Raw genomic sequence first — 25,858 nt, 5'->3', positions numbered from 1 at the left:
GCTGGAAAATGTACATCCTCAGAGCAGCACCAGAGACAGAAGCTCTGGCAGATTTTGACACATCACCGTAAGAAAAGTACAGGCATGAATAATAAAATGAATAATGGCTTCTCAGTTTTAGAGCCCGGGTTTTGTGCTGCAAGTTCCTGCAGAAGGAAGCCAGTGCTGATATTATTAGTAACACCTGTGCTTCTCCTACTATGACAAATCAAAATGTCTGCTGTGAAAAAGGCCTGTGGGGGAAGCTGGCTGCCTGTCCAGCCAATAACAACCCAACATGAGTGCCATGACTAACTTCACCTTGAATGTCAGCGCCATAGCAACAAAGAATTTTGTGTTAATTTTTAAAAATCAAAGCCTCAGAGTTTAATTATTCATCACGTCTGAATAGGTCACTGCTACTATTTTGAGTGTGCGGCAGACAAAGTAGAAGTCAGAGCAGGAAGATGGCTGCTCCCCGTTTGCCTGCGACGCTGCTCATGTCAGAGGCAGACAGGCTGCAGCGCTGCAGCCAGCTCACTGCCGCTGCACTGGTTTCCATCAACAAACACACAAAGTTCCTGATACTGAAATGGCTCACAGTGGAAATAAGCCCCTGTTGTGAACGCAGTGAGGTGTAAATGTATTTCTGCAACACCTGAAGTTCATTATGTATGCAGCTATGCAGAAATGAGCTTTCTTCTTTACACTGAAATGCTTCAGGGAAATTTCAAACCTCTGTACTCTTCAGCGACTCACAAGTCATAATTTTTTTTTTAATGTATCGCTTTTTCGAGGGGCAAGGCTTCATATTATTGCCAACAATCCTCCAAAGCATGCAACCTCATTTTATTTTAGTTTCCTTCTTGCAGTTACAGCCATACTTCAAGTTGATGTAAGTAGGTTATGAAAAGAAACCTGCTTGAGACAGCAATCCATCACAGTGAATGTGGAGCTACATTTTTTATTACTTGTTTGTGTTGGTGCAGAAGGAGGGCAGAGACCTTTTCTAAAACTGAAGGATGCTCCAAGATTTTCAAGTTTGTTAAGCAGTTTTGCATTTAGCTCCCGGTAAGCACTTGAACACACCATCAAAAGATATTTTTTTAAATGCATTATCACGTTTCACATTATCATGGAGCTTCAATTTTAAGGTACAAATATGATATTTAACTGACTGGGAGGCCTTTAATGTGCATATTCACCGGTTTTTAGCGCTTTATGTACTTTATTAAAGGATTTATTGTCACGTGCAGCAAATAAATAAGTTATCACTGCAGAATTCTAGCTCACTGTGTCTCTACCTTGTGCTGTGATTAACCTATTTACAGATTCACTTACATCTACTGACACACGCTGAGTTAGACAAGTGGGTCATTCCAGGTGAACTGACCAGATATTCCTTGGGGGTGTTGCTGCACCATTTTCAAATTAGCCCTAAATTTGCATGCCATTAGATAGTCACAAAAGTACTTTCTATGCAAAATTGTAGGCCTGTAGCTCAAATAGTTTCTGAGTTGTGGGGGTCTGAAATTTTCAGAATTTGGGCTACAGAAAGCCTCGCCAGCGTTTTCTGCATCTTTAAGTGGTTATTTCTCAGCCTCTAGACATACCAGAGAGCTGTGAGTTGGTAAACAAGGCCTCTGCATGTAGCTAGTGCCCCACAAACATTCTCAGGTGTTTCCCTACACTCTGCAGGCCATGGGGGCTTGTTAAAAATGCTAAAAAATTAAGAGATACCTACTCACGAGTGGGGTTTGGGACCTTAAAAGTACTAGAAATACTGCACAGAAGTGTTCTAACACCCCTGGGTTCCATTCTATACAAACCTGTGTGATAACTTAGCAAACTGGAGCTTTCTAGGTACCTCAGTTTGGAAAATATGAGCTCCCAAAGTTGGATGAGATTTTTAATTGGCTATTTTTGGTGGCAAAAATCTCAGTGTGGGACAGGTACCAGAGACCCCAAATTTTTCTACAAGACAGTTCCATCTGTCGTCTATCACTGTACAAAAAAGCAGCAGGGTTATATTTGTAGTTACTGAGATATTCTTACTCAAAATGGCACGGGTAATGTCAAAATCATTTTTTGCTTTTCAGTACTTTAAACTGGGATACAAGTATTAGTAGTCATTCCAATGGTAGTATTATGTATGTTTTGTTCTTTTTGAAATGTTAGTTGTTAAAGGTGACTACCTTCAAAAAGTGGAATGGTATACCTAAGTTATAACTTAGGTATAGGTTCTTTTGCTTGAAACATGACATTGTACAATTAAATTTAACATGTTTAATCCCACTGCCCTGATAAAATTCAACATTATTGTTGTTATTTTTTAAATTAATCAACCATAAACTACTACAGAGCTCCCTGAATTCAAGTTAGTACATGTAATTTGTATGTGTATGTTATAATTACATGTATGCATTGCAAATGGGTGTCAACATGTCATTACACTTTTTGAAGGTATTCACCTTTAACAACTAACATTTCAAAAAGAACAAAACATACATAATACTACCATTGGAATGACTACTGATACTTGTATCCCAGTTTAAAGTACTGAAAAGCAAAAAATGATTTTGACATTACCCGTGCCATTTTGAGTAAGAATATCTCAGTAACTACAAATATAACCCTGCTGCTTTTTTGTACAGTGATAGAAGACAGATAGAACTGTCTTGTAGAAAAATTTGGGGTCTCTGGTACCTGTCCCACACTGAGATTTTTGCCACCAAAAACAGCCAATTAAAAATCTCGTCCAACTTTGGGAGCTCATATTTTCCAAACTGAGGTATCTAGAAAGCTCCGGTTTGCTAAGTTATCACACACGTTTGTGTAGAATGGAACCCAGGGGTGTTAGAACACTTCTGTGCAGTATTTCTAGTACTTTTAAGGTCCCAAACCCCACTCGTGAGGAGGCATCTCTTAATTTTTAGCATTTTTAGCAAGCCCCCATGGCCTGCAGAGTGTAGGGAAACACCTGAGGATGTTTGTGGGGCACTAGCTACATGCAGAGGCCTTGTTTACCAACTCACAGCTCTCTGGTATGTCTAGAGGCTGAGAAATAACCACTTAAAGATGCAAAAAACGCTGGCGAGGCTTTTTATAGACCAAATTCTGAAAATTTCAGACCCCCACAACTCAGAAACTATTTGAGCTACAGGCCTACAATTTTACATAGAAAGTACTTTTGTGACTATCTAATGGCATGCAAATTTAGGGCTAATTTGAAAATGGTGCAGCAACCACCATCTGGTGAAACCACACGGAATGACCCAAGTATTAAATATACAAGGAACAGTGCAATCTAAAAAAAAAAGGAGTATGTGCAATAATTATGTTGCAAAAGATCAAGACTTGCATATGAAGCTTGAATGGGCAGTATGTTTTGGTATCACTGGGCAAAAATTAATTAATAATACCAAATTAAGTGGACATATTGAAACTAAAGGAGTGTAAAAAGGAAACCAGACTTCTGCACATCCACTTGGTTTTGTTTTTCAGCTTTATAACATGTAGCTGATATCAGGGCACTTTGGACAATCTCAGTCACTTTCACCCAAATGGAGTGAGGGAGTGTAAACAAATGAAGTCCCCAGCTGGTTAAAACAATGACTTTCCGTTCAGGAGAGAGAAAATGAATGTTGACATTTTACATAACTACTTTTGTGCTGTTTTTTTCCCATTTATTTGCTTGTGCTTATCTGACGGAGTTGGCTTCGGACAAAGAGAGCGGAGGGAACTGCTGCAGGAGGAGGGCTGTTGTTGCAAATAGTTGGGGTTTTTTTTGTTTTTTTTTTTACCTTTTTTGATTTTCTGCCTACTGCAGCTTTAAAGTCAGGTTTCAACACCTCTTTGAAATGTAAATATTTATTTTTGACTTTGACCTCTTTAAGCAGAAAACATGGTTGAATAGTCTAGAGGCCTGAAAAGCTTCAAGTATGTAGATTTTTGACCCCTCAGATGGAACCTGGGTTGCTGCAATTACTGACATTTACCATTACTGTATGTTGCAATGACGTATTATAGACCTTTAATGGATGAAGATAATGTTTTTGTTTGCTCTGGCTTTCCTCTGCAGATGGATACACCACAGATGATATCGAGTTTTACTGGCGAGGTGGAGACGGTGCAGTGTCCGGTGTCGACAGAATAGAGCTGCCACAGTTCTCTATTGTCGACTACAAACTCATCTCCAAGAACGTGGTCTTCTCCACAGGTACACAACAGACAACCAAGTCTTTTATCTGCATGGGCCTTTCCATTAACCCTCCTGTTGTCCTCATTTACAGGCACCAAAAAATATTCTTTGTCTGAAAAATATTCAAAAAATCAGCAAAAAATTCCCCAAATTTCTGAAAATTTGCAAAACCTTCAGGAAGAAAATTCCAATAATTCCCTTAAATGTTCCCTTAGTTTTATTTTCTTTTTAAATCCCCCAAATTTGGCAAGAAAATTCTTGCAAAACCTTTCCAAAAAATGAGTAAAAATCTTCCAGAAAAATCCTAAAAGTATCTATAATGATTACATATATATCAGTAAAACCTCTATTATTTTCTTTCAGAACATTCACCAAAAAATAACCAAAATCCAGCAAATTTCACTGGATTTTGGTTAATTTTTTGTGAATGTTCATAAGAAACATTTTTAACATTTTTTTCCCACCAAAATATGTTGAAAATGTGGACATCAGAAATTTCGCTGTGGAAATATTTTTTTCCTCCCTCATTTATAAACTTTAAAATGGGTCAATTATGACCCGCAGGACAATATGAGGGTTAAGAATATTTATTTAAATATATTTTACCATTACAATTCAGCAAACAGTCTAATGTATTAGAGACATATAAGGCAGGCTCCCTAGTGTCAAGAAAAATTTCGTTGGCATCATTGAGGAAATTCTATTTCTATCCCACTTCCTTTGTCCCTGCGCCTCCTTCAGGTGCCTACCCCCGCCTGTCCCTCAGCTTCAAACTGAAGAGGAACATTGGTTACTTCATCCTGCAGACATACATGCCTTCCATCCTGATTACCATCCTCTCCTGGGTCTCCTTCTGGATCAACTACGATGCATCGGCTGCCAGAGTGGCCCTGGGTAGGATCAGCTCGCCTCTGCTCAACAGTGACCCTGAGAAATAACCCAAAGCCAAATGATAACAGAGCATGAAAGGAGCCATTTGACACACAGCCTTTTACATTTGCTTTAGATCTATGCATTGCTGTGTCTATAATGAGCTGGATGTTTTGACTTTTTATTTTCCCAGCATTTACTTTTTTTTCTTTTCTCATTAGCTCTAAGCATGTGTGTGATAGCAGAGTGTGATAGGCTGCCTGGCTCAATGTCTGTTGTTCAGAGATGACTATATGCATGACTCATGCAGAGCGAGAAGCGCTGCAGCTCGACCTTGAAGCGTGCTGTCTTTCTCTCTGCCTGTCTGTCTATCGGAGGCTCTTGCTGGCCGGAGATCCCAGCTCATCACAGTCAGATTGAAGCCAAATTACAGCCGAAACAAAAGGTGGCAACGTCTCCTTAAACGCACCTTAAACATTTTTACACACAGTGTCAAACTAGCAGCAGAAGGGGGATGGCTTTGAGCTGTGTCGCTCTCGTCACACACCATTTGCTTTTCCGAGGTGGGACGCAAGCAGGTTGGAGCCCCAGACGGTGCGTTCAGAGGGTAACGTAATTTAAAGATGTGCCTGCCCTCAGCGTCCTGCAGAACGTGCAGGGAGAGAGTGCAGCCAGTGAGAGGCGAGGCTCTGCGCTACAGTGACACTGCTGGCTGCTGGGTTATTTATAATACGTGTGAATCTGACCAAATGCAGATTGTGCAGGCAGATGACTAATGTATCAAACACAATGCGAGCATGTAAATGTAGAAAACAGGTGAATCGTGCTGTGACTAATAGCAGATGTTTACAGTAGCAATGTGATGCTTTTCAAATGGCCTGCAGTTTGTTCTGTGTCCTTTTGGATACATGATCGGTTATCTTTCTATGTTATAAAACACTCGTACTTGCAGTCTCAGGAGGTTTGGACAGATTGTTTTAACTATATGTTCTCACATTCTTTCTGGCTTTTCTATTTGCTATAAATATATATTATATAATGTACGTGATATGCATGAATGCTTACGTTGCTTTGAAGATGAGCACCTGCTCTCTGCTACTTTGATGTAGAGAATATTCCAATCTAAGACCATTTAGGTTTTCTTTTATAGCAGACAGAGTTTTCTCAGCAGGTAGCAGCTTCACGTATAGTAGAACATGCCATTTCAAATGATTTTGGAATCACTGGAGCACAGTGGTGCTTTGGGCTAAATGCTAATACAGTGAAATCAATAAATGGCCAAATATAACGTCTTCATCACCGTAGTTTAGCACGATAGCACTGTAACTCTTAAGTACAGCTATGCATGATGGGAATGGAAATAGTTTTTTGAACACGGTAGGATTCATCCTGAGGGGAGCACGAATGTTTGGAGCAAAGTTTTAGTTCAGTCCGACCAAAAGTTGAGACATTTCATTCAAACTCACAAATGCCAACCTGCTCGTGATACAAGAGGACAAGTCACAACATCTGCAAAGTTAAAAGTGTTCATCCCCGAGGAGAGTAAACTTTCAAAATTTTCCATCTAACAACCGTTGAGATGCTTCAGTCTGGATGAAAGTGGTAGACACTGCAAACCTTGCTTTTAATTGAATTTGTGTAAATTTAACATCCACTTTTTTGCAGCACAGATGATGGTAAAAAAAACAAAAATGTGTCACAGCGTCTAAAAGTCTCTAAACGTGTGACTCCGCTGATCTCCAGGGATCACTACGGTGCTGACCATGACCACCATCAACACCCACTTGCGAGAGACGCTCCCTAAGATCCCCTACGTCAAGGCTATTGACATGTACCTGATGGGCTGCTTTGTGTTTGTGTTCCTGGCCCTGCTGGAGTACGCCTTCGTCAACTACATCTTCTTCGGTCAGGGCCCCCAGCGGCAGAAGAAGGCGGCTGAGAAAGCAGCCACGGCCAATAACGAGAAGCTGAGACCCGACCCCAACAAGGTGCGTGTGCAGGGGTGAAAACGTCCTCTTGAGATATCTGTGCTGTCTGTTAATGTGTGTGTTTGTTTCTGTGGAAGCAAATGACTTCTTCTCCTCTCAAGGTCAATGTGATGCTGTGATCAACGCTTGATGTCCTTTACCAGCACTCTTTACTCCTGCTCTAGCTCTCCATTTTCTCACTGGTGTAGCCTTGTGTATCAACTTGATTATTCAGACTAGGATCTGAAAGAGTGAATGCAGAAGCAATGACTGGCTTATACTTTATCTCCATATTTCTGTGTCTCCCAAAGGGCAAGGCGCCTCGGAAAAATCACTGGCTGCGGTGCCAAAGCCTTCTCTTTAAATTTTATTCAGCTGCTAAAGTTAGCAAGAACAACAGCAACGTAAACAGAAAAAATAAAACACCCTTTCCTTCTGAGTGTGGCAAGCTACGATTTCCCCCTAAGTAACAGTGCTGATTTTGTATGCTTGCAGTGGCTGGTGGGAAATGTAGTTCAGAGAGATGATGCTCTGTATGCCAGAATGAAACAGAGGGAAATTGACGCATATGACTCGATGTGGGATCCCATCTTTGTGGACGATGCCGCATTAGGACTAGGCGAGCAAAGAAATAAGGTACTGGAGGTTTTGAAAGTCAAAACTAACAATGTCATCAATCTGAATCAATCCAGATCAGAGGAAAATGCTGTAGTTTTTGTGCATTTCTTTGATTTTTATAGAGTTTTAAGGCAACCTTGATCATCACTCCCACCATTGTGTTTTTCCCTCTCTTGGTTTGCTCTTCATGCATTTTCCTGACAAACATGGCTCAGCAGTTTGATTTCTGCAGGCATTAATTTAATCTTAACTTGGGCTGTACATCTGAATTAATGGGAAATGGCAAATATGGCAAGAGAAAAAGAAAACATCAGTAGCTTCTCCTAAGATAATATCATCCAGATACAAATATTGCACAATCTTTGAGGCAATTGAATAATCTCTTAAAACAAAGTGAAGCAACTGGGGAAAAAAAAAGAATCGTCAGATAAGAGAAATAAATCATTTGCAGTTTGATGAGTAGTACCAACTAAGTGACTTCGATTCAAAGTGAGTTACACAAAAACAACAAAATGCATCAAGCTGACATTTGCAGCAGGACGGGATTGGATTATAGGGATGTTTTCCTCAGAAGTCAGGCTATGGATGAAGAAATGTTGATCCGAATTCACTTCCCACAACGTCCTTCCTGACCTGCCCCGAACCTTTTAGCCTCTCCTCCATCTTTGCAAAGTCCTTACTATTTCTCTCAACCTTCTCCTGTCACATTTTGTTTCCTTTGCTTTCTCTTTTTTATTCAGTTTGTCTTGTGAATCGGCAGAATTTTAACCACACTCTGGTTGAAATTCTGAGATGACAATGAAGATTTCTCCATGAGAATTAGTTTGTGGAGTGCGTTGTGCTCTTCCAGGAATGTTACCTCATAGTCTTGTGGTCGTATTATCACTCAGATATTGATTGACAAGATGATCAATGATATATTTAGTGCTTTTAAAGTGCTTAAAATTTTTTCTTCACTGTAAGTAACACAGTTTTTTGACTCATTTGCATTACCCATTCTAGCACCTCATCAGTATTTTTACACAGTGAATTTGCTTACTGATCATCATAGCTATGCTTGTTTTGACTAAAAAAACGCTCTCAGATTTCCCCTTGGCAGTAACTTCTCATGGCTCCACCTGTTTTTGCACCTTCACACAGATGACCCCCGACGACAACATCCTGTTCAGCACCCTGGAGATGAAAAATGAGATGGGTGGTGCTGGGGATCTGTCCCGGGGACTGGGAGCGCCCGGAGACCCCCGCAACACTATGCTGGCCTATGATAGCTCGACACTGCAGTACCGCAGAGCAGCCATGGCCCGCCAGAACTATGGCCACAGCGCCTTGGAGCGCCACGCCCAGAAGAAGTCGCGCCTACGGAGACGGGCCTCCCAGCTCAAGGTGAACATCCCAGACCTGTCCGACGTGAACTCTATTGACAAGTGGTCCAGGATGATCTTCCCCACTGTCTTCTCCTTCTTCAACGTGGTCTACTGGCTCTACTACGTCCATTAAACCCGGCGGAGTCCGGCCGCCAGCTCGTGGCAGGCATGTAAAGGAAAAAGGGGGTGGGGGTGGGGGGGAGGGCAGAGAGAGCGAGGGGGGGGGGGCGCAGGGGAGATGAGTGGAATCAAGAAAGAGAGATGAGGTGAGATGAGATGAATTAGAGGATGAACAGTGCACCAACTTTTTTTAGCTGGTTCGTTATAGGAAAAGTGAGGAGAATGCAAAGACTTTTAGATGGACTGCAGCAGCACCCAACACTTCAGTCAGCAGTGACTCTTTTAGGATTTTGGGAAACACCTTAAAGCGACTGACAAGCACTCGAAAAAAGAAGAGTTTTAAAGAGACAGAAATGGTGCCTGTTCCAGAATTTCAATATATCACTAATATTTGTCATTCGTAGCTTACTCTCTGTGGATCAAATATTTATGCTTGTGTTTGCATATACTTTAAGGATTTCTTTTGTTTAGTATCTATTTACTTCGTAGCCGAGCTGTCTGCATCCAGGAAAGCTTTATAAATGATTTTAAAGGAGTCATCCTTGATAGTCTATTTTCCTATAATTACTGTATATCAAAAACATCCTTTAAAAGCATGCTTATGTTTGATTTCATTTGCATCTCAGCCATGATGATGACGGAGCGCAAAGCATTTTAGTTCTTACTAGTTGAGGTTATTCTGTCAGCTAAAGTTTGCAGCTTTGGCGTGGCTCGGCTCAGCTGGGTGGAAGGTTTGAGCGTCGCTGGATGACAGCGGGTGGACAGCAGGGGGCGCTCTCCTCTCTGGATGTCCTGTGGGATTTTAATGGTGCCAATGCTAAACAGAAGAAGAAAAAAAAAAGCTTCCTCAGTTTGTTAAAGGTCCCACATTATGTTGTGAAGGAGCAGAACTATGGACACTGACGCTTTGGCCAAGTTTATGTTTTTGCTTTTTCGCTGTGCTGACAGAATCAAGTCCATTTCACCACGTGTATTTATTTATTTACTTCTTTATTTATTTTGCTTAAAGAGAACATTCGACTCCGTGCTTTCTGCCGTCGCGTGGAGGAGCTTCAGAGGCGGAGAATGGCTTTAACACGACTTAAGCTGGTGTAAGAACTTTTCTGATGAGCTGAGTTTCGTTGCGACCAGAGTTGCTGCATAAATATGGCAATCCACAATCATCATTATCAGTAGAATTGAATGATAGAAGTATGATGCGTTCCATTGTGATTAGGTTTCTGTTTTGAAAAACTGTAGATAAACATAAATCATGTTTAAAGAAAAAGAGATGATTCATTTTTATAAATCAATACTCACATTATTGTGTAAATATTATGGATTTATTCTATTTAAATGGGTCTTTGTTGTTGTTTTTCCAGTTGAATTACAGATCAAATGTTCCATTCAGTCAAAAAAAAAAAGAAAAAAGAAAAAAGAATAGAGCAATTTAACTGAGGAAAAAATGAAAACACAATTCACAACTTTGCTGACTCTGTACTTTTGGGACTTTTCTCTCTCTCTTTTTTTTCTTTTTAATGGACTCTAAAAAGCATCTACTTGCTGAAACTAAAGCACTTCCAGACACCAGTGACTCTTGGGTCAATGTTTTGCTCTCCAGAAACGACTTAACAAGGACCCCACTATCCAGGCATTGAAGTCAGGCATATTTTGTATAAAGTTTCTGTAAATTCCAATTGTAATATTTCATAATGACTGTAAATATCTTGTGTAATGATTGTCAGCAATTATGAAGATGTATCTAAATTCAATTAAAACTCAATTCAGTCTATCACTTCAATAACAGAGTACATGGGTGGCCGTTTAATGTGTCCCGAGTGAATGCGAGGCTGATTGCTGGCTGTCGGGCTCATGGCTGATTGAGTGTCTGAATGAGCGAGTGAACAACTAAACCCGACACAGCGGATGAGTAGGCGAGCGAGAGAGGCGAATGTTCGGGGTGAACAGGGAGATGCGAGCGCTGCAGCTGGGGACTATTGGCTGCATAATGGATGGAGAGGCAGAGGAGCTGGAGCGAGAGGCTGCGGTGGTGGCCTGGGCTGAGTGTGATGGGTTCGGCTGGGGTTGGAGCAGGAGCTGAGCTCGACCCCGGCCTCGGGGGACATTAACGCAGAGAGCCATAGATATGGAGGCACTCTGTGGACCCAACTGCGGCCCTCTGGCTGCAGGGGCTGGAGCGCCTGCTACAAAAAAAAGAAAGGCAGGAAGAGAAAGGAAATAAAGGCCAAGAAAGAGAGCATGTCCATCCGAGCAGCCATCCATGCCTCGACCTCTAACTGCATCCTCCCTTCAAGTCAGCAAACCGACTCACATTCTGCTCTGCACTCGCTTCCTGACCTGACCACTTAAAAGGAGGCTGGTGAATATTTGATGGTGCAAAACCCTGAATATTTAATATTTTAAAAGGGATTTTGTTCTATCGGGGACTAATGTGCAGCTAATGTTTGATTTTTTAGAACTTAGAAAACCAAAAGAACACAATGAGGAAATACCCGACGATGAATTAGAAATAAAGGAAGGTTGGATTTCGAGTTTGGCTTAAATACACAGAAAACCTTAAATGTTCACTGGCAGGCTTTTCAACAATGAACATACAACAGAGAGAGAGAGAGAGAGACTGCTCATGTTTGAGTGTTTTAGAGCTGGAGTTTGTTTTAGAACAGAATCATGCTCCGGGTAGGGCTGTGCGTGTGAGGAAATGTGTTAATGTGATGCTTCTGGGAGTAAAAACTATCTAAAAAAGCATAATAGCTGTAAAAAGTGATGTAACGTGACACGAAACCTTGTTCCTGGTTCCTCCATGCATTGGTAAAAATCAGCTCTACACCACTGTTGCCCCGCACTATAACAGATGTATTATCTCACTACAGTAGACAGATGGTTTGTGCTAAATTAGCCCTCTCTCTCTCTCTCTCTCTCCTTTCCTTTTTCTCTTTTCAAAAGGGCATTAGTGTCGACATGTAAGAAAGAGGGGGTGGGGGAGGCAGATGCTTTCTGCTTTGCAGTGTTTCCATGTCACTGGCGTAATTAGTAACGCACAGACCTCTGCTCTTTGGAATCATGCGTAGTATGCTGCAGTCCGAAGAATGCGCTTTGTTTTTCTATGTGTGTGTGTGTTTGTGTGTGTGTGTGTTGTGTGGACTCACAGCTGCGCCACTGTGAAGTCAGTGTGGCAGCCAAGCCAAACCCAGCCAGAGCCGACTGGGACGGGTGAGAGGGTGAGTCTGCCACACTCGCATCACGCCACTCCCCTGCTGCACTCCTACTTGATGGAAAAACACGCTGAGCTACCAGGGAGAGGTGCCGTCTATTTACAGACAAAGGAGAACATAATTAAAAACTCTGATTTATAATAAATCACCTGCAAGATGCGTGGAGTTTTTAAAAATCCAAAGTGAAGTTCCATCTGTCTCTAGGCGCTTTACAACATAAACCTTCACTCCTGTTACTATAAATAAGCTTGAAATTAAATTTAAGCACAGTAAATGACTGACCCGATGCGAATCAGACCTCTTCAAACAGGTTTGGCAGCTTGCTCTGGAAAAGACAACATATGTCAACATGAGGAAGTGGAAAGCATCCTACATGCATGCCATCTGTGCAAGAAGCTGCTTTGTTGTAGTCCATCAAACGTAAGAGTCTCACACACACATGCACGCGAGCAGATTTGTTCACCCCACTTCTGCCTGATCGACGAGATCGACTCTCAACACGCGAAGCTGAAAGCTTTACAAGCGTCTGTCCTCCTGAAGTGGTGACGAGAATTATTCCAGCTGTCAAAGCGTCTGACCTCTGACCTTTCTGAGGAAACAACTGCACAGCTGAGAACCACATCTCCATGTAAAGCACCAATAAAGAGCCTTATTATTTTATGTGTTATTATGAGGAACAGCTGAGTTCGCGGTTTGTTTATAACAGTGTGACCTGCATTCTCCATCTGTACACTCCTGTATCTGGTATGTGAGCTCTCTCTGTTCATGCAGACTCTTCATGTATGTTTGCCCCCAGCAGTCTGCTCAGAGCTGTGTTGTCAGTTCACATCTCTTTATGACCCACGACACCAATTTTCTGCTCTGCCACTATCAGATTGTCAGCTCATTTGTGGGTTTTATTTTGTATATGCTGTCATAGTGTTTATTGTTTTTTGGTGAAACTGACTAAACCACGCAGGTATCAGCAGGCCCGGGGTGGCTAATAGGGAGAACCGGGACAGTTCCCGGTGAGCCGGTCTGGTTTTTGGGCTGCGAGAGCCGCTGTTCAGTCATGGCACTGGGGTGGTCATTATGCTGCTACCGCTGTTCCTGGACCGCCTCCACTGGCAGCTTTTTTGCTTTGCAGACGCACCGTGACGTAACACGTCCGTGCACGCGAGGTGTTTGAAACATATGGTTTGAAAGATGGAAGACAGGAAGAGCAAGAATTAAAAAGAGGAAAGCTCTGGAAACAGACGCAGCCGAATGTGCAGTAATTGGGAACTTTTTCACTAAAGCTCGCAGTTTGAAATGACAAATGAGTTCGAAGAAACGGATACGGACTTTGTTGAACTTTGCAAACCACCGTTCAAGTTAATTATCAAATCAATTAATTGTGTGTCATTATGACATAAAACATAACGTTATATAATTTAAATAATTGTATGATGCGACCACATAACTGGGAAACTTTGTCCTGTAGCCCCTCAGAGTCAGAAGAAAGATCCAGCACCAAGCAGCAGCCAAGAGCCACAAGTCCAGAGTGGGAGGTAGGATTGTTCATTGAGTGAATATTATTAGAATGAATATAATGAAGAGTCTGGTGTAGAGCTACTCTATATGAGAAGTGCCCTGAGATGTGAGATGATTCTGCTCTACATTCATGAAACTGACCTGACGGCTTTGTGAAAAGTGGAGATTTGTGCTGAGAATTTTGACCACTTTAAAAATGTGATTTAGTGTCAGAGGCAGAGCCAATAGTGATGAGGGGAATAATGCTGTCAGTATGGAAGGAACAGGTGAGCTGTTGGAACAGAGTGAACAAGCAAGCATTAGTTCCAATACTTTCTATGCCCAAACGATAGTAGTGATCCATTTTATTTTTTATCATTAAAAGACAGTAAATACACAAAACCCATAATTGAAAGGGAATAGGATGAGATAAAAACATTTACTTTCATTAATGATGTCCAGTTTTAATAAAGTTCATGCTGTTTTTATGAAATGATGAAAATGAATAAATGGTATTTCTGTGATCTGTGTTTGATTTCTGCCTTTTCTCCTGTCATCCAGATGTTCAGAGGGAGCTGATGCCACATCTGGTCCAGCTGATGGAAGGTCTTGAAGTTCTCTGACTAAAGATGGTCCTCTGACTGGATTTAAGGTTCAGATGCTCAGGAACAAACTCCACCAATGAGCCAACAGGGAAGCTTTAGATTTGTTAAATGTCGCTATGAAGGTATCGCTGTTTTTCTTTGTGATTGCAACGTGCTCCAACTGAAACTTGAACTAGAACTTAGAAGTAGAACCTTCCATCTGACAGGCTTTAGTTGCATTAATAACCTCAAAACATTTTCATTTTTATTCCAGTCTTGGTTGGAAATAGAATCTCTGCATTGATTCAGGTAAAAACTGAACTTCACAGCATGTTGGAGCAAAACAACCAGATGAAAAGTGTGATGGTGTTGGGTTGTCAGACTGTAATGTTGAATCTCAAATCAGCTTTTCTATCTCAGTTCATTCTGACATTCAGCTCTGAATCAACAGCAGATCTAGTTGATGGTGATCCATGCTGTGGAAGTCTCACATCTCCTCATTTAATGGAGCTGCTTTGCACTTTCTACACTGTTTATTCACCAACACTTTATTTAATAAAAGTCTCATCTAGTTTTTATGAGGAATGTGATGTTTTAATTTCTCTGTGAATAACTGTAGTCTAATGGAACAGCTGGAACTGTAACATCTGTCCTGATGTATTGATCAGAATACTTATGGTCAGAAGTCATCCCTGAAGTTTTACATTCAAGTCTTTACTTTTGTTGTGAACTTTGGTGAGAAGCAGAAACTTCTGCGTTGCCATGGATACATGAGTGTTAAATTCTGTCTATGTTTCATTTTGGGAACTGCAGTCCAGCAGATGAGTTTTTTACTGACAGCCAGCATTCAGTCTGAGATGTTAAGAATAAATAAATGTTCATAATGTGGAAATTAACAGATTTTATTTTTATTTATTGCTACAGCCAGAATGTGGAGGAATTTAGTCTCACAATCATAGACAAGAAATATTATCTGAAAGTCGTGTTATTGTTGTTTATCAGCACAATACAAAAAGATTCATGTTAGAAATATTCCAGTTAAGACTCTAGAACATCATGATTTCTGTGAATTTACCTCAATAATATGCATGTTCAGGTTAAGATTGTGCAGTGATATTTATTATGCAAGTTTAGCTGATGAAAGTTTATGACTCTGCACTACAATATTTTTTATTATTTAAATTGACATCATTATTATAATATTTAGGGTCAGACCCTACAGTATTGAGATTAAGAAATCAAATATTCTGTAAAATGTAAATACAGTGAACTAATTTGAATATGTTTAAGTGAGACTCTACAATATTATTTAACTCATATCTATCTAAATCAAAATTTTAATCATTTTTACTCCAAACATTTACTGGACTGATTTAAATACTAAAATCACTCCTTTCTAATCCTCTGCTGTACGTTCAAACCTGAGGCCTGAAATAGAAACACACAAGTATCTGATTGAAGGAACTTCTGCACAGTCCTGATTCCAGAAAATGATGAGAGAATTATAGACAAACTTTAACAAAAGCTGCCTGAGAGTTTACAGGTTTTTATGTTAGATTTCTTCAGCAATTCAATGAGAGTTATCAGCAAAAATCAAGAGTCCATTTGAACTTCATTTCCTAAAACATCCAGATTGGAAGCTCATATCTTTGGCAGCTGTAGTTTCTGCTCCTTCAAAGTTCACAACACAATGAATTAATTCCTGAAACACTGTCAGTGCTGGAGAGCGTTTGTGATGCTGAAGCAGTGACCAGTTTTTCTGTTTCTTCTCTGGAGATGCACAATGAGGGACGTCTGCAGCGACTGAGAAAGAGTCTCACCACATTCTGACACCAGGAAAAACACCTTATTGAAGACGACAATGAGGAAAACTATCAGACAGCAGACGGCATGCATTCAAGGTGAGCTCTGAACATCTGATCTGGAACAGGAATTCAGTAACAGCAGCATGAGCTTCATTTCAGTCTGTAGCTGCTGAATTCATGGATGAATCATCTGCCACTAGAGAGGAAGACCATCAAACAGCCACGTCAGCTGATGGAGGTCCAAGAGTCTCACCAAACAAACAACATACAGAGTGAAGACCTCTAACCTGATTGGACGGCCTCCTATTCAGCCACATGTATGAACAAATGCCTCTAAGTTGATTTGTTTTTTTTTTAAATAAGTCTCGTTTGAGTCCTAATCTATGCCTGTGTGTTTGCTTCTTTACACCACTGTTAACAGTTTAGGCTGTTAGATTGTTCCAGATACGACAAGTACAAGATACTTCAGCGCTGTTCTACCATGAGCCTGACAGGAAGAACTCCAACAGCTGCTAAATGTTCCTGTGGTCCCCTCAAGGCTACAGGAGGAGTCCTACGAGGACGAGCGGTCCACCTGATGCCGGCCAGTCGCTGCGGTTCAAAGTCGACACCGACTACGTGGACTTCTACTGGACCACATGGAGGCCTTCAAACCAGACAAACAAGTTCACTGACTCCCCGACTCATGGGTCTGAGGATGCTGCCAAGCCTCGGCCCAACCGGGTGCCTGTCTGTGGGTGTTTGAATGCTGAGAGGTTTGTGGATGCATGTGAACGTGTCTGTGTTGAAACAGCAGCTTTTGACTCAGTAACGCTGGTAAAAACCAAGAGCTCCTTTATTTGTGACTTCCACTAAAAAAACTGATGAAAATAATAGTTTAAATATTCCTTTAGACAACCCTTTTAGATCTACATTTCCTTTACACTAACTTCTTGGTATATGTACAAGTATTTTGGGTGGATTATACCAATAAAGGGGAACTTCGGTTTTTTTCAACCTGGGGTCTGTTTTCATATGTCATTTCATACATGTGAGTGATGGAGAAATGAATTTTCGACATAGCTCCAGTATTTAGCCAGGCAGGCAGCTTCGTAGCTCAGCTAGCGAAAAGTAAGTTGCAACTTGCCCCCCCGCATCAAAGTCCGCCCTAACGTGCTTTTATTCCCACACTGACCGGCTCGGATAGTCTCAACGAGTGTCCCACAACATACTACAGATGAGAAGTGAACGAAAACCTCCACATTATCTGGCGATCGCTCTTTGTTGTGGTCTGTATCCAAATCTCGGGACGCTAGAAAGCAAATCTCGTTCCGAAATTGCGCGATAGCTCACGCCAAAACACCGGTGGGGGAAACAGCTGTTTCCCCCACTGGTGTTTTGACATTGTTTAATGACTGATTCACATGTTGTAGTACATATTCCTGCAGTGTAGATTGGAAAAATAACCTCCCAGAATATGTCCAAAGTAATGATGAACACTACAGTTATTATATTAAAATTGCACCACAGATAAGATGGATAATAAAATCCACTCCTCGCTAAAGTGACTACAGGCCTTTCTGTCTTTCAGTGCTTGGAAAATAAATATGACAGAGGAAATCTTTCCAGGGATACTTTAAAATGAACCTCTGCTGTTGATGCTGACACTGACGTCTGTCTTCATCTCAGGTGTGTCATGTTCACTGTGAGGATCTTCTGAGTGAAGCCAACAGAAGGAAAACCTCATCTGATTGTGAAGAAGGAGACTGAATGGACGACATCCTCAGTGAACCACTTCCTGTTTAGCTTTAAAGACCCACCGAGGAAGATTTTAGCTGAAATGTAGCGTTGCTTTGGCAACGCTACATTTCCCGTGAGCCTCAGCGTGCACTGTCGCAAACCGTCGTAAACGAGCGAGCGAGCCTCAGGAAAGCCGGTGGAGTTGAAATCATTGTTGAACAATGGCCACCGACGAGGTAACGTATATCTAACAAAGAGGTTATACACTAATAACGTTTTGACAGTCTATATTGTCTGGAATTTTGCATAGTTCATACATTTATCCGTGAAATTTAATGCAACCAACTCTCCGCTCTGCTACTGCTAAAAACAACTAGCTCCGCTCTGCTACGCTTCGTCAGCGAACGCGCACCGTATTTGCTGTAAATCGCTCCGTCTCTCACAGGAAATTCTAGACGAGTCAACAAAAAATTAATAAAATACCAATATTTACAAAACCAAAATGATTCATGAATCGAAAATGGGGGCATTAATAAGCGTAAATAACGAAGATTCATCCACATTAATATGAGACTTTGTTACGAGCCTAAAAATCTTCCTCGGTGGGTCTTTAACTTACAGAAGGACAGACCAACTGTTTCAGCAGTTTAACATTCTCTGTTCAGCAGACAGGTGTTCTGCTTTGGAGTGTGACGATGTCATCGGTGATGTGTTGAAGTACAGACAGTTAAATCTGAGCTGTCGGTCAGTATTTCAAACATCAAGTCTGACCCAGCTGCTCTAAAGCACGCTGTGGGTGAAAAGGAAACTTCAGTCTCCACATCACCGACGACATCGTCACACTCCAAAGCAGAGCACCTGTCTGCTGAACAGAGAATAATAAACTGCTGAGACAGTTGGTCTGTCCTTCTGTAAGTTAAAGCTAAACAGGAAGTGGTTCACTGAGGATGTCATGACAATGTTGGGAGCAAAATTAAAATCAGCTGAGTCACTGAAGCACTCGCACTGACGTTTATGGGTGTAATTAGTTGGCTTCCCCTAACTGATCCAGCGCAAGGAATGTAAACACACCTGTCAATGCAAGGGGCGGACTCAGAAGAGGTGTGCTGTCACTTGTTTCAACACACAGGCCTCACACATTCATGAAGAAACACTAAAAGGAGGAGCATGGGCCAGAGGAGAGGCTCTTTAACCCGAAGGAGCGGTGAGTTTTGAGTGGATGGAAAACAAAAGTTAGTGAGAAGAGGAAAGGCAAAAAGCAGAGCCATGACGTGGAGGAGCCCCCTGGCCCTGATGAGGGACGCTCTGCGAGGTCAGAGGGCCCGGGACAAGGAGCTCCGCAACCTGGTGTCCAACCTGCCTTATGAGGGACTGGATAAAGCGAAGCAACCCAACCGCCACTTCCCATCAAACGCCATCAAAACCACCAAATACACTCTCCTCTTGTTCATCCCCATGAACCTCTTTGAGCAGTTCCACCGTCTGGCCAACATCTACTTCGTGGGGTTGGCTATTCTGAACTTTATCCCGGTGGTGAACGCCTTCCAGCCTGAAGTAGCCCTGATCCCCATCTGTGTCATCTTGTCCCTGACGGCCATGAAGGACGCCTGGGAGGACTTCAGGAGGTACCAGTCGGACAGGAAGCTCAACAACACGCCGTGTCTCATCTACAGCAGGTAACTGACCGGAGACACAGCGCTGTGGTGTTCATGCATGATGTGGCAAAGTGGAAATCTGTCACGGTTAACGGCACCTCCACATATATGTTTGTGATTCTTATCTTCCTGCTGTGTGTAGATCTGTGCGATTGTGTGCTACGCCTGCCTCCGTGTGTGTGTGTGTGTGTGTTTTTCCTCCTCTGTGTTTCAGCGCCCCGTGGGAATTTTTGACTTAGAAATAGAAAATGTGTGGGAGATTATTCCTCTTTTAAAGAGCCTCACAACAATATGTCTCACCATCACATTGTGCACATTTGATGAAATCCTCATCTGGGGTGTTGCGTCAGCAGAGACAGTGAGGTTAGCGGTTATCTATTTTTGAATCGCTGGTGAAAAATAAATTATTTACAAAGGAGGATAAACACTGTCATTTTTCAACCTGTTTACTGCAGTGATTTCGGAGTACAGTGGGTTGAGGAGGAGGAGGGTTTCCTGTGGATATGATGTGAGGCTGGAAACACCTCCTCTGATGATGAAGCCTCATTCTCTAGAAGGGTTTATCATTAACCAGCCTGCCTTCACATTTCCCAAGAAGAGTCAGCAGGCATCAGATGGAGGAAAAGCTTGCATCGTGTGTGTGTTTATGTGTGTGTGTGGTGGGTGCAGGTGGCCTGAAGTGTGGACTCCAGACGCAGCATTTCAAACACTTCAGAGAACATGCAGGTCCCTGTGGGCCTGTTAGCGGACACAAGTCGCCGCTGCTTCACACAATCACATGTACAGTCATGGTGAGCAAGTTCTCATGGGCCTCTTATGGCTCGCTGGGTGGGAGATGATGAAGCCTCATTTTGGGCTTGTAAAGATTAGAGAGCAATCGATTGAGTGGGATTTCTTTGAAGTGTTTTCCAAAGAAGCTCAAGAATAAATTTTCGGCTTCTACACGCTTCCCCTCCTTCTCTATCTAGGTGAAGTTTATCTACTCAGCTGTCTGTGATGTGCCTTATCTTTAGGGTCATCTTCCATATCTCGTCTCGACGTGAAACACTTGTCAATCCGCCTGCGTTCAAACATGCCAAACACGAAACACGCCGGATTTTAATCACATTGTCTGAATGCCAAGTCGTGTTCCTGTACTTGTAAACATGTATTGTTGTACTATCTGCTCACTTAAAACAAAGTCGGCACCTCACAGGCGGATCCTGTCCGCTGCTTTGAAGAGTTCGTGTAACTGAATCTGTGTCTAAATGGGGGTCATATCACATCTTTTATCAGTTAAACACTGATTTAAGTGAAGTGTCTCTGTATCTCTGAAGAATACCTGTAAAATACTACATATTACGAGGCATTATCACAAAGACACACCAGAGCATTGAAATGTTCTTTTTATTACTTTAAGGATTAAAACTCTTCACTTTGATGACTGTGAGTCTTAAGGCAGAAATTCAACCTTTTTTGGGATATGATTCAACCTTTTTTGGCCTGTCAGTGAAAAAAAATCACCTGGCAGCATCTTTAAAATTCTTTAATAGACATGCTTGATTAAGTGTACAACAACCAAGTCCTAACAATGACAGGCTGCCATTTTAAGGGGGGTTATGTAGCTGAGTATTGTCATGTTTGGGCAGAACAGAGATGGAGTGGCATCAGTCCTCTCTTCAAAGCAAATTAGCTTAATTTATAGTCCCAAATTGTTGAGCTCATCTTTTATAACATGATGAATGGAAGTTTAAAGGCCTTCTGATTACGTCTGGAGGGTAAACGCCTCCATGCAATGTCAAAATAAACCTTTGAGAAATCGACCTCCCATAACTGAAGTTATGTAGCCTGACGTAGAGACAACGTACATCCCATAATGCTCTCCAGACATGAGAGGAAATATTGCTGCAACCTGATGAGAATAATCTCAACACAACATGCTAAAAATACATAATCCTCCCCTCCTGGCTTTGTTTGGAGCGAGGTGTGGTGTTCTGCAGCAGCTACCCGATCAGGTCCTACATGCAGGGCGGCATACCTGCAGCTCTGTGTCACTGCAGGTGAACCAGCCTGACGTGCAGATTAGCACCATAATGCATGAGGCTGTGTGGGAACAGCCACACTTCATAATGCGCAGCAGGGCGGCTTTCTCTAAACATCCTGACTAAAAGTTTCCTCGTTCTGAAACACACAAAACACATCTGGGCCGCTCTCCAAAAACAACAGCATTGATTTTTCTTTTCTTTTTTTTTAGTTGGCCTGTGCTGTTTATTGCCCAACCTAAGCAGGTGCTCTGACTTTTTTTAAATCCACGACAAGTAAATCAATATCTCATTTGATTGCATAAACATGGACAAAATATGGCCATGATGCCAATAACCCAGCTAATAAATGCGAGTAAAATCAATCGAACAGCCACCTGAGGATTTGTGTGCCTTCAGAGCAGGGATGTCAAACATGAGGCCTGCGAGCCAGAATCAGCCCCCTAGAGGGTCCAATCTGGCCTCTGGGACGACTTTGTGAAATGTAAAAGTAACAAAGAAGGCATCAACTGCAATTTCCACATTTTTTAAACTATACATTTAGAATAACTTCAAGAGCATGACAAATTGTTTCAGTGATAAAATAGAATACTATATTGTTCGTTGTTGTTTTGTCATTTTGTGTCTCATTTTTGTAATATTTTGTCTTGTTTTTGTTGATTTTTGTCTTTTTTGTCTGACTTTTGTCATTTTGTGCTTCCTTTTTGTCTCACTTGTGCTTTTTTCTCTCATTTTTGTCAGTTTGTGTTTCATTTTTGTAATATTTTGTCTTTATTTTGTTGTTTTTTCTCTTTTTGTCTAACTTTTGTCGTTTGTCTCACGTTAATGTCATTTCATGTTTCCTTGTTGTCTCGTTTGTGTTTTCTGCCTTTTTTTTGTCACTTTGTGTTTTGCTTTATTTATTGTTCCGAGCATCATTTTGTTGTTTTGTGTTTTTCATCTTTCCTGTGTATTCTGTCCATTTTTGTCGTTTCGTTCCCCCTTTTTTTGCCTCATTTTTTGTCTTGTTTGTCATTTATGTAATTTTTTTGCTTCATTTTTGTGATTTGTCAATTTTTTGTCACTTTGTATTTTTTTATCTAATTATTTCTTTTTTACTTTATTATGTCATTTTTTGTCATTCTTTCTCATTTTTGTCATTTTGTGTCTTTTTTGTAATATTTTGCCTTGTTTTTTTGTCTTTTTTTCATCTTGCTTTTGTCATTTTGATCATAAAGTAAAACACTACATTGTTCACTTCCAGATACCTGTGACTAAATGTTTTGCGTCTTTGTAGATAAACTGCAATCTGTATGTTGTAATGTGTAAACGGCAAACTGAGTCATAATGTTGTTAAATTGAATTTATTTTTCTTAAGAAATTTCAGGTTTTTAACTGTTTTGTTAAAAGATAGCATTTTTGCACTAAAACAAAGGTATGCTCTGATTTTACTGGTCCGGTCCATTTGAGATCAAACTGGGCTGATGGTAGCCTCTGAACTAAGATGAGTTTTACATCCCTGCTGTAGACAATCGTCTGTAATGATGGCTGGTGTCTGATTTAGGAAGGAGAAGCAGTTTATGGAGAGACGTTGGAAGGATGTGCGGGTGGGAGATTTTGTGAAGGTGGTTTGCAATGAGATCGTCCCTGCAGATCTGCTTCTTCTCCACACATCAGACCCAAACAGTGTGTGCCACATAGAAACAGCCAACCTGGATGGAGAGACCAACCTGAAGCAGAGGACGGTGGTTTCTGGGTTCCTGGTGAGGAAAATAAACTACTTTTCTGTTTTATTTGTTCTTTCCTCACAGCTTTAAGTCTCCATTGCTCCCCCTCTTCCTACTCCTTGTGATTGAAATTTAATGTACTTCAGCAGAACAACTTTGACGTGTCCTTACAGAAACTGCAAGTCATTATTCCAAAGTGAGCCATGACAGACAGACAAAAACAATGTACCTGCTGGTTTACATACCTTCAATGCATTTATTTCCTGTGTGCAGAAATCATTAAGTCATTCTCGAAGCACAGGTTTAGCCGCATTTGGAAAGTTTCCACTTTTACCGGAACGACCTTTTGTCTCCTTTCATTTCCTAGAATTCTGCATTCGAACCCGAAAGCTTCACTGGCGTCGTGGTGTGCGAGAAGCCCAACAACAACCTGAATCATTTCAAGTGTTATGTGTGAGTATCAAATACACAGATCACATGGATTCCCCAAACTATCAGAGCAGCATGGCTAAACTAATTCCAACCCACTTGCTGGACTTTCTGATGCTACCAGAGGCATTACTGGGGCTGTAATAGACTAAAATCGATTTCCTCAGGCACCACCGCTCTTACAGATGGTCTGCCCATGCTGTCCAGCTATGGCCATAGAGCAGAACACAATTGCTAATGGGGAATATATAAGCGCTAATGAATATCTAACAAGATCTGACAGTACAAAGGAGGTTTCTCACTTTCTCCTGCTGCAGAGAGAAACCTGATAAGGAGAGGGCAGGCGCTGGGATCGAGAGTCTGCTGCTGAGAGGCTGCACAGTGAGAAACACAGACCATGCTGTTGGCTTTGTGGTTTATGCAGGTATAGTCTTCATCTGCTCAGCTGGTTCACTACTTTCATCCTCGATTCTTGAAATACTGAGGTCATAGCTGCACATTTGTTGTCTCACTATCAATCAAACTCTATCAAATTACCAGTTACTAAGTCTAAAATCACATTATTTGACTTTTTCTGCACATGTAGTCCCTAGTTGTTCCCTTCATGTGGTTTGCTGTCAGGTAACTAATTATGATGGAGAATTTCACTTTATTTAAAGGGTTCGTTTGGAGCAACAGTTTTTTCCTTTTTGATTTATTCTCATAAATCATGCTTTTTGTTGCTTGTTAAAAATATGCACTCCATGGGAAATCAATCAATCTAATGTCTGTGCATTTCCATAATATCTCTCTCATTTTTTATATTTTATCTCATTTTTTTTAAACCTAAAACTTGCAGCATGCAAAGTTTACATATGAACATGATGACATTAATCAATTCACTCATTCTTTTTTAAATGCAGTGCTACATGGTTTTCAAGTAACTGACAAAAAATCAGCACAAAAAAATAATTTAGAGACTAATGCACACCAGATTAGTTAAATATTATCAAGTACAACATTGGGAAAGAAGATAATAAAAGATAAATAATTCATAATATAATCAATAAAAGGTTTAGCAGATATGATGTTTGCCACTTGCTTGATTTCATCCTAGTTTAAAGCTGCTGTCCGGAGTTTGAATCGCAGCGTCTCCCAGAACACTGTTGGTCCCTCCCTCTGATTTCGCCCCTTTATTTGTGCACGCGCGCAGTACATGAGAGGAGTGCCCGGAGTGCTGCAGCATCTCGCCTGTTTTGCTGTTTTCCACTCTTCTACATTTAGTACATTTAGTAAATAATAAAGGAATTACGTTAGAATGCTGTATTGAGTCTAACTTGTCCTAATACCAAAATAACATGAATCTGTTAGGACGAACTAGTAAAGTTTCAATATGTGATTACACTCGTGTATCCCTCTCAATGACGTTGTTTATCAAACTTAGTGCATTTACGCATGTATATGTGTTACATTGTTTATTTATTTCTATCTAGAGTTCAGAATTGAATGACTCCTCTGACGAAGAGTATGTCCCAGACGCCCCAACATCTTCCTCCAGAGGTCGGGCATCTAAACGAAGCCGTCAGGCGGGCTATGGAGGCCGTGGTCGGGGAGCGATGCGAGCACCCCGAGCCAAAAAACGTCCTGCAGTCTCTTGGCCTGACAAGCCGTGGGATTGGTAACTTTTCTGGAAGTTGCTGAGCCCTGATGCTCTCTCCTCCACAAGCAAAACAAATGTGCGCACGGTTGCGTAGTGCGTAGCTCGCCCACCTCTGCATGGGCTTGCTTGCTGTGCGCATAACCGTTGATTGACAGCATGACAAAGCTGAAGCTCGAACTTGATTGGTCGGCAGCAACCGGCGCTTTTTGGAATAACATGGGGGTCTATGAGAGGAAGGCGGAGCTCAGGAATAAATTTTCATATCGCGTTATTCTAACTTTATATTATAGTATCGAACTAGACTAACACATTTAAGCTTTGTTAAAAAATGATACATAGATTGAAAACAAACGGAAACTCCGGACAGCAGCTTTAACATGTTGGTTTTAATAAATCAGTTCTAAACACAGAGTATCTCTGAAATGGGGTTGGTTCTGCAATCCAATAGTTTTTTCTAGATGTTTTATAAAAGAAAAAG

At 41.3% G+C, this 25,858-nt stretch overlaps 2 protein-coding genes across 4 annotated transcripts in view; both read left to right on the top strand.

Annotated features, from left to right (window-relative positions):
- Window positions 1–9,188, top strand: part of gabrb2a (gamma-aminobutyric acid type A receptor subunit beta2a) — a 34,769-nt gene extending 25,581 nt beyond the window's left edge. Inside the window, exons 6-10 of one of the 2 annotated variants that reach the window (XM_022216390.2) lie at window positions 4,061–4,198; window positions 4,922–5,074; window positions 6,794–7,038; window positions 7,513–7,653; window positions 8,776–9,188. In XM_022216390.2, coding sequence (XP_022072082.1) covers window positions 4,061–4,198; window positions 4,922–5,074; window positions 6,794–7,038; window positions 7,513–7,653; window positions 8,776–9,132 — 1,034 coding nt within the window. In that variant the 3' untranslated portion in view covers window positions 9,133–9,188. The remainder of the gene's footprint in view (window positions 1–4,060; window positions 4,199–4,921; window positions 5,075–6,793; window positions 7,039–7,512; window positions 7,654–8,775) is intronic. The other variant, XM_022216391.2, reaches the window with a different exon arrangement.
- A 3,177-nt stretch (window positions 9,189–12,365) lies between these two features.
- The window catches only part of atp10b (ATPase phospholipid transporting 10B), a 30,307-nt gene continuing 16,814 nt past the window's right edge, over window positions 12,366–25,858 (top strand). Inside the window, exons 1-10 of one of the 2 annotated variants that reach the window (XM_051954895.1) lie at window positions 12,366–13,683; window positions 13,794–13,860; window positions 14,384–16,307; window positions 16,412–16,528; window positions 16,633–16,966; window positions 17,880–18,166; window positions 19,060–19,606; window positions 23,150–23,348; window positions 23,680–23,765; window positions 24,059–24,165. In XM_051954895.1, the coding sequence (XP_051810855.1) occupies window positions 19,197–19,606; window positions 23,150–23,348; window positions 23,680–23,765; window positions 24,059–24,165 (802 nt within the window). In that variant the 5' untranslated portion in view covers window positions 12,366–13,683; window positions 13,794–13,860; window positions 14,384–16,307; ... (2 more) ...; window positions 17,880–18,166; window positions 19,060–19,196. Of the gene's footprint in view, window positions 13,684–13,793; window positions 13,861–14,383; window positions 16,308–16,411; window positions 16,529–16,632; window positions 16,967–17,879; window positions 18,167–18,836; window positions 19,607–23,149; window positions 23,349–23,679; window positions 23,766–24,058; window positions 24,166–25,858 lie in introns of those variants that run through there. The other variant, XM_022216411.2, reaches the window with a different exon arrangement.

This window comes from Acanthochromis polyacanthus, chromosome 10 (genome assembly GCF_021347895.1).
Source record: "Acanthochromis polyacanthus isolate Apoly-LR-REF ecotype Palm Island chromosome 10, KAUST_Apoly_ChrSc, whole genome shotgun sequence".
NCBI classification, from domain to species: Eukaryota; Metazoa; Chordata; class Actinopteri; family Pomacentridae; genus Acanthochromis; species Acanthochromis polyacanthus.
The sequence above is the reverse complement of the archived record's forward strand: the minus strand, read 5'-3'. Positions and strand labels throughout refer to the sequence as shown.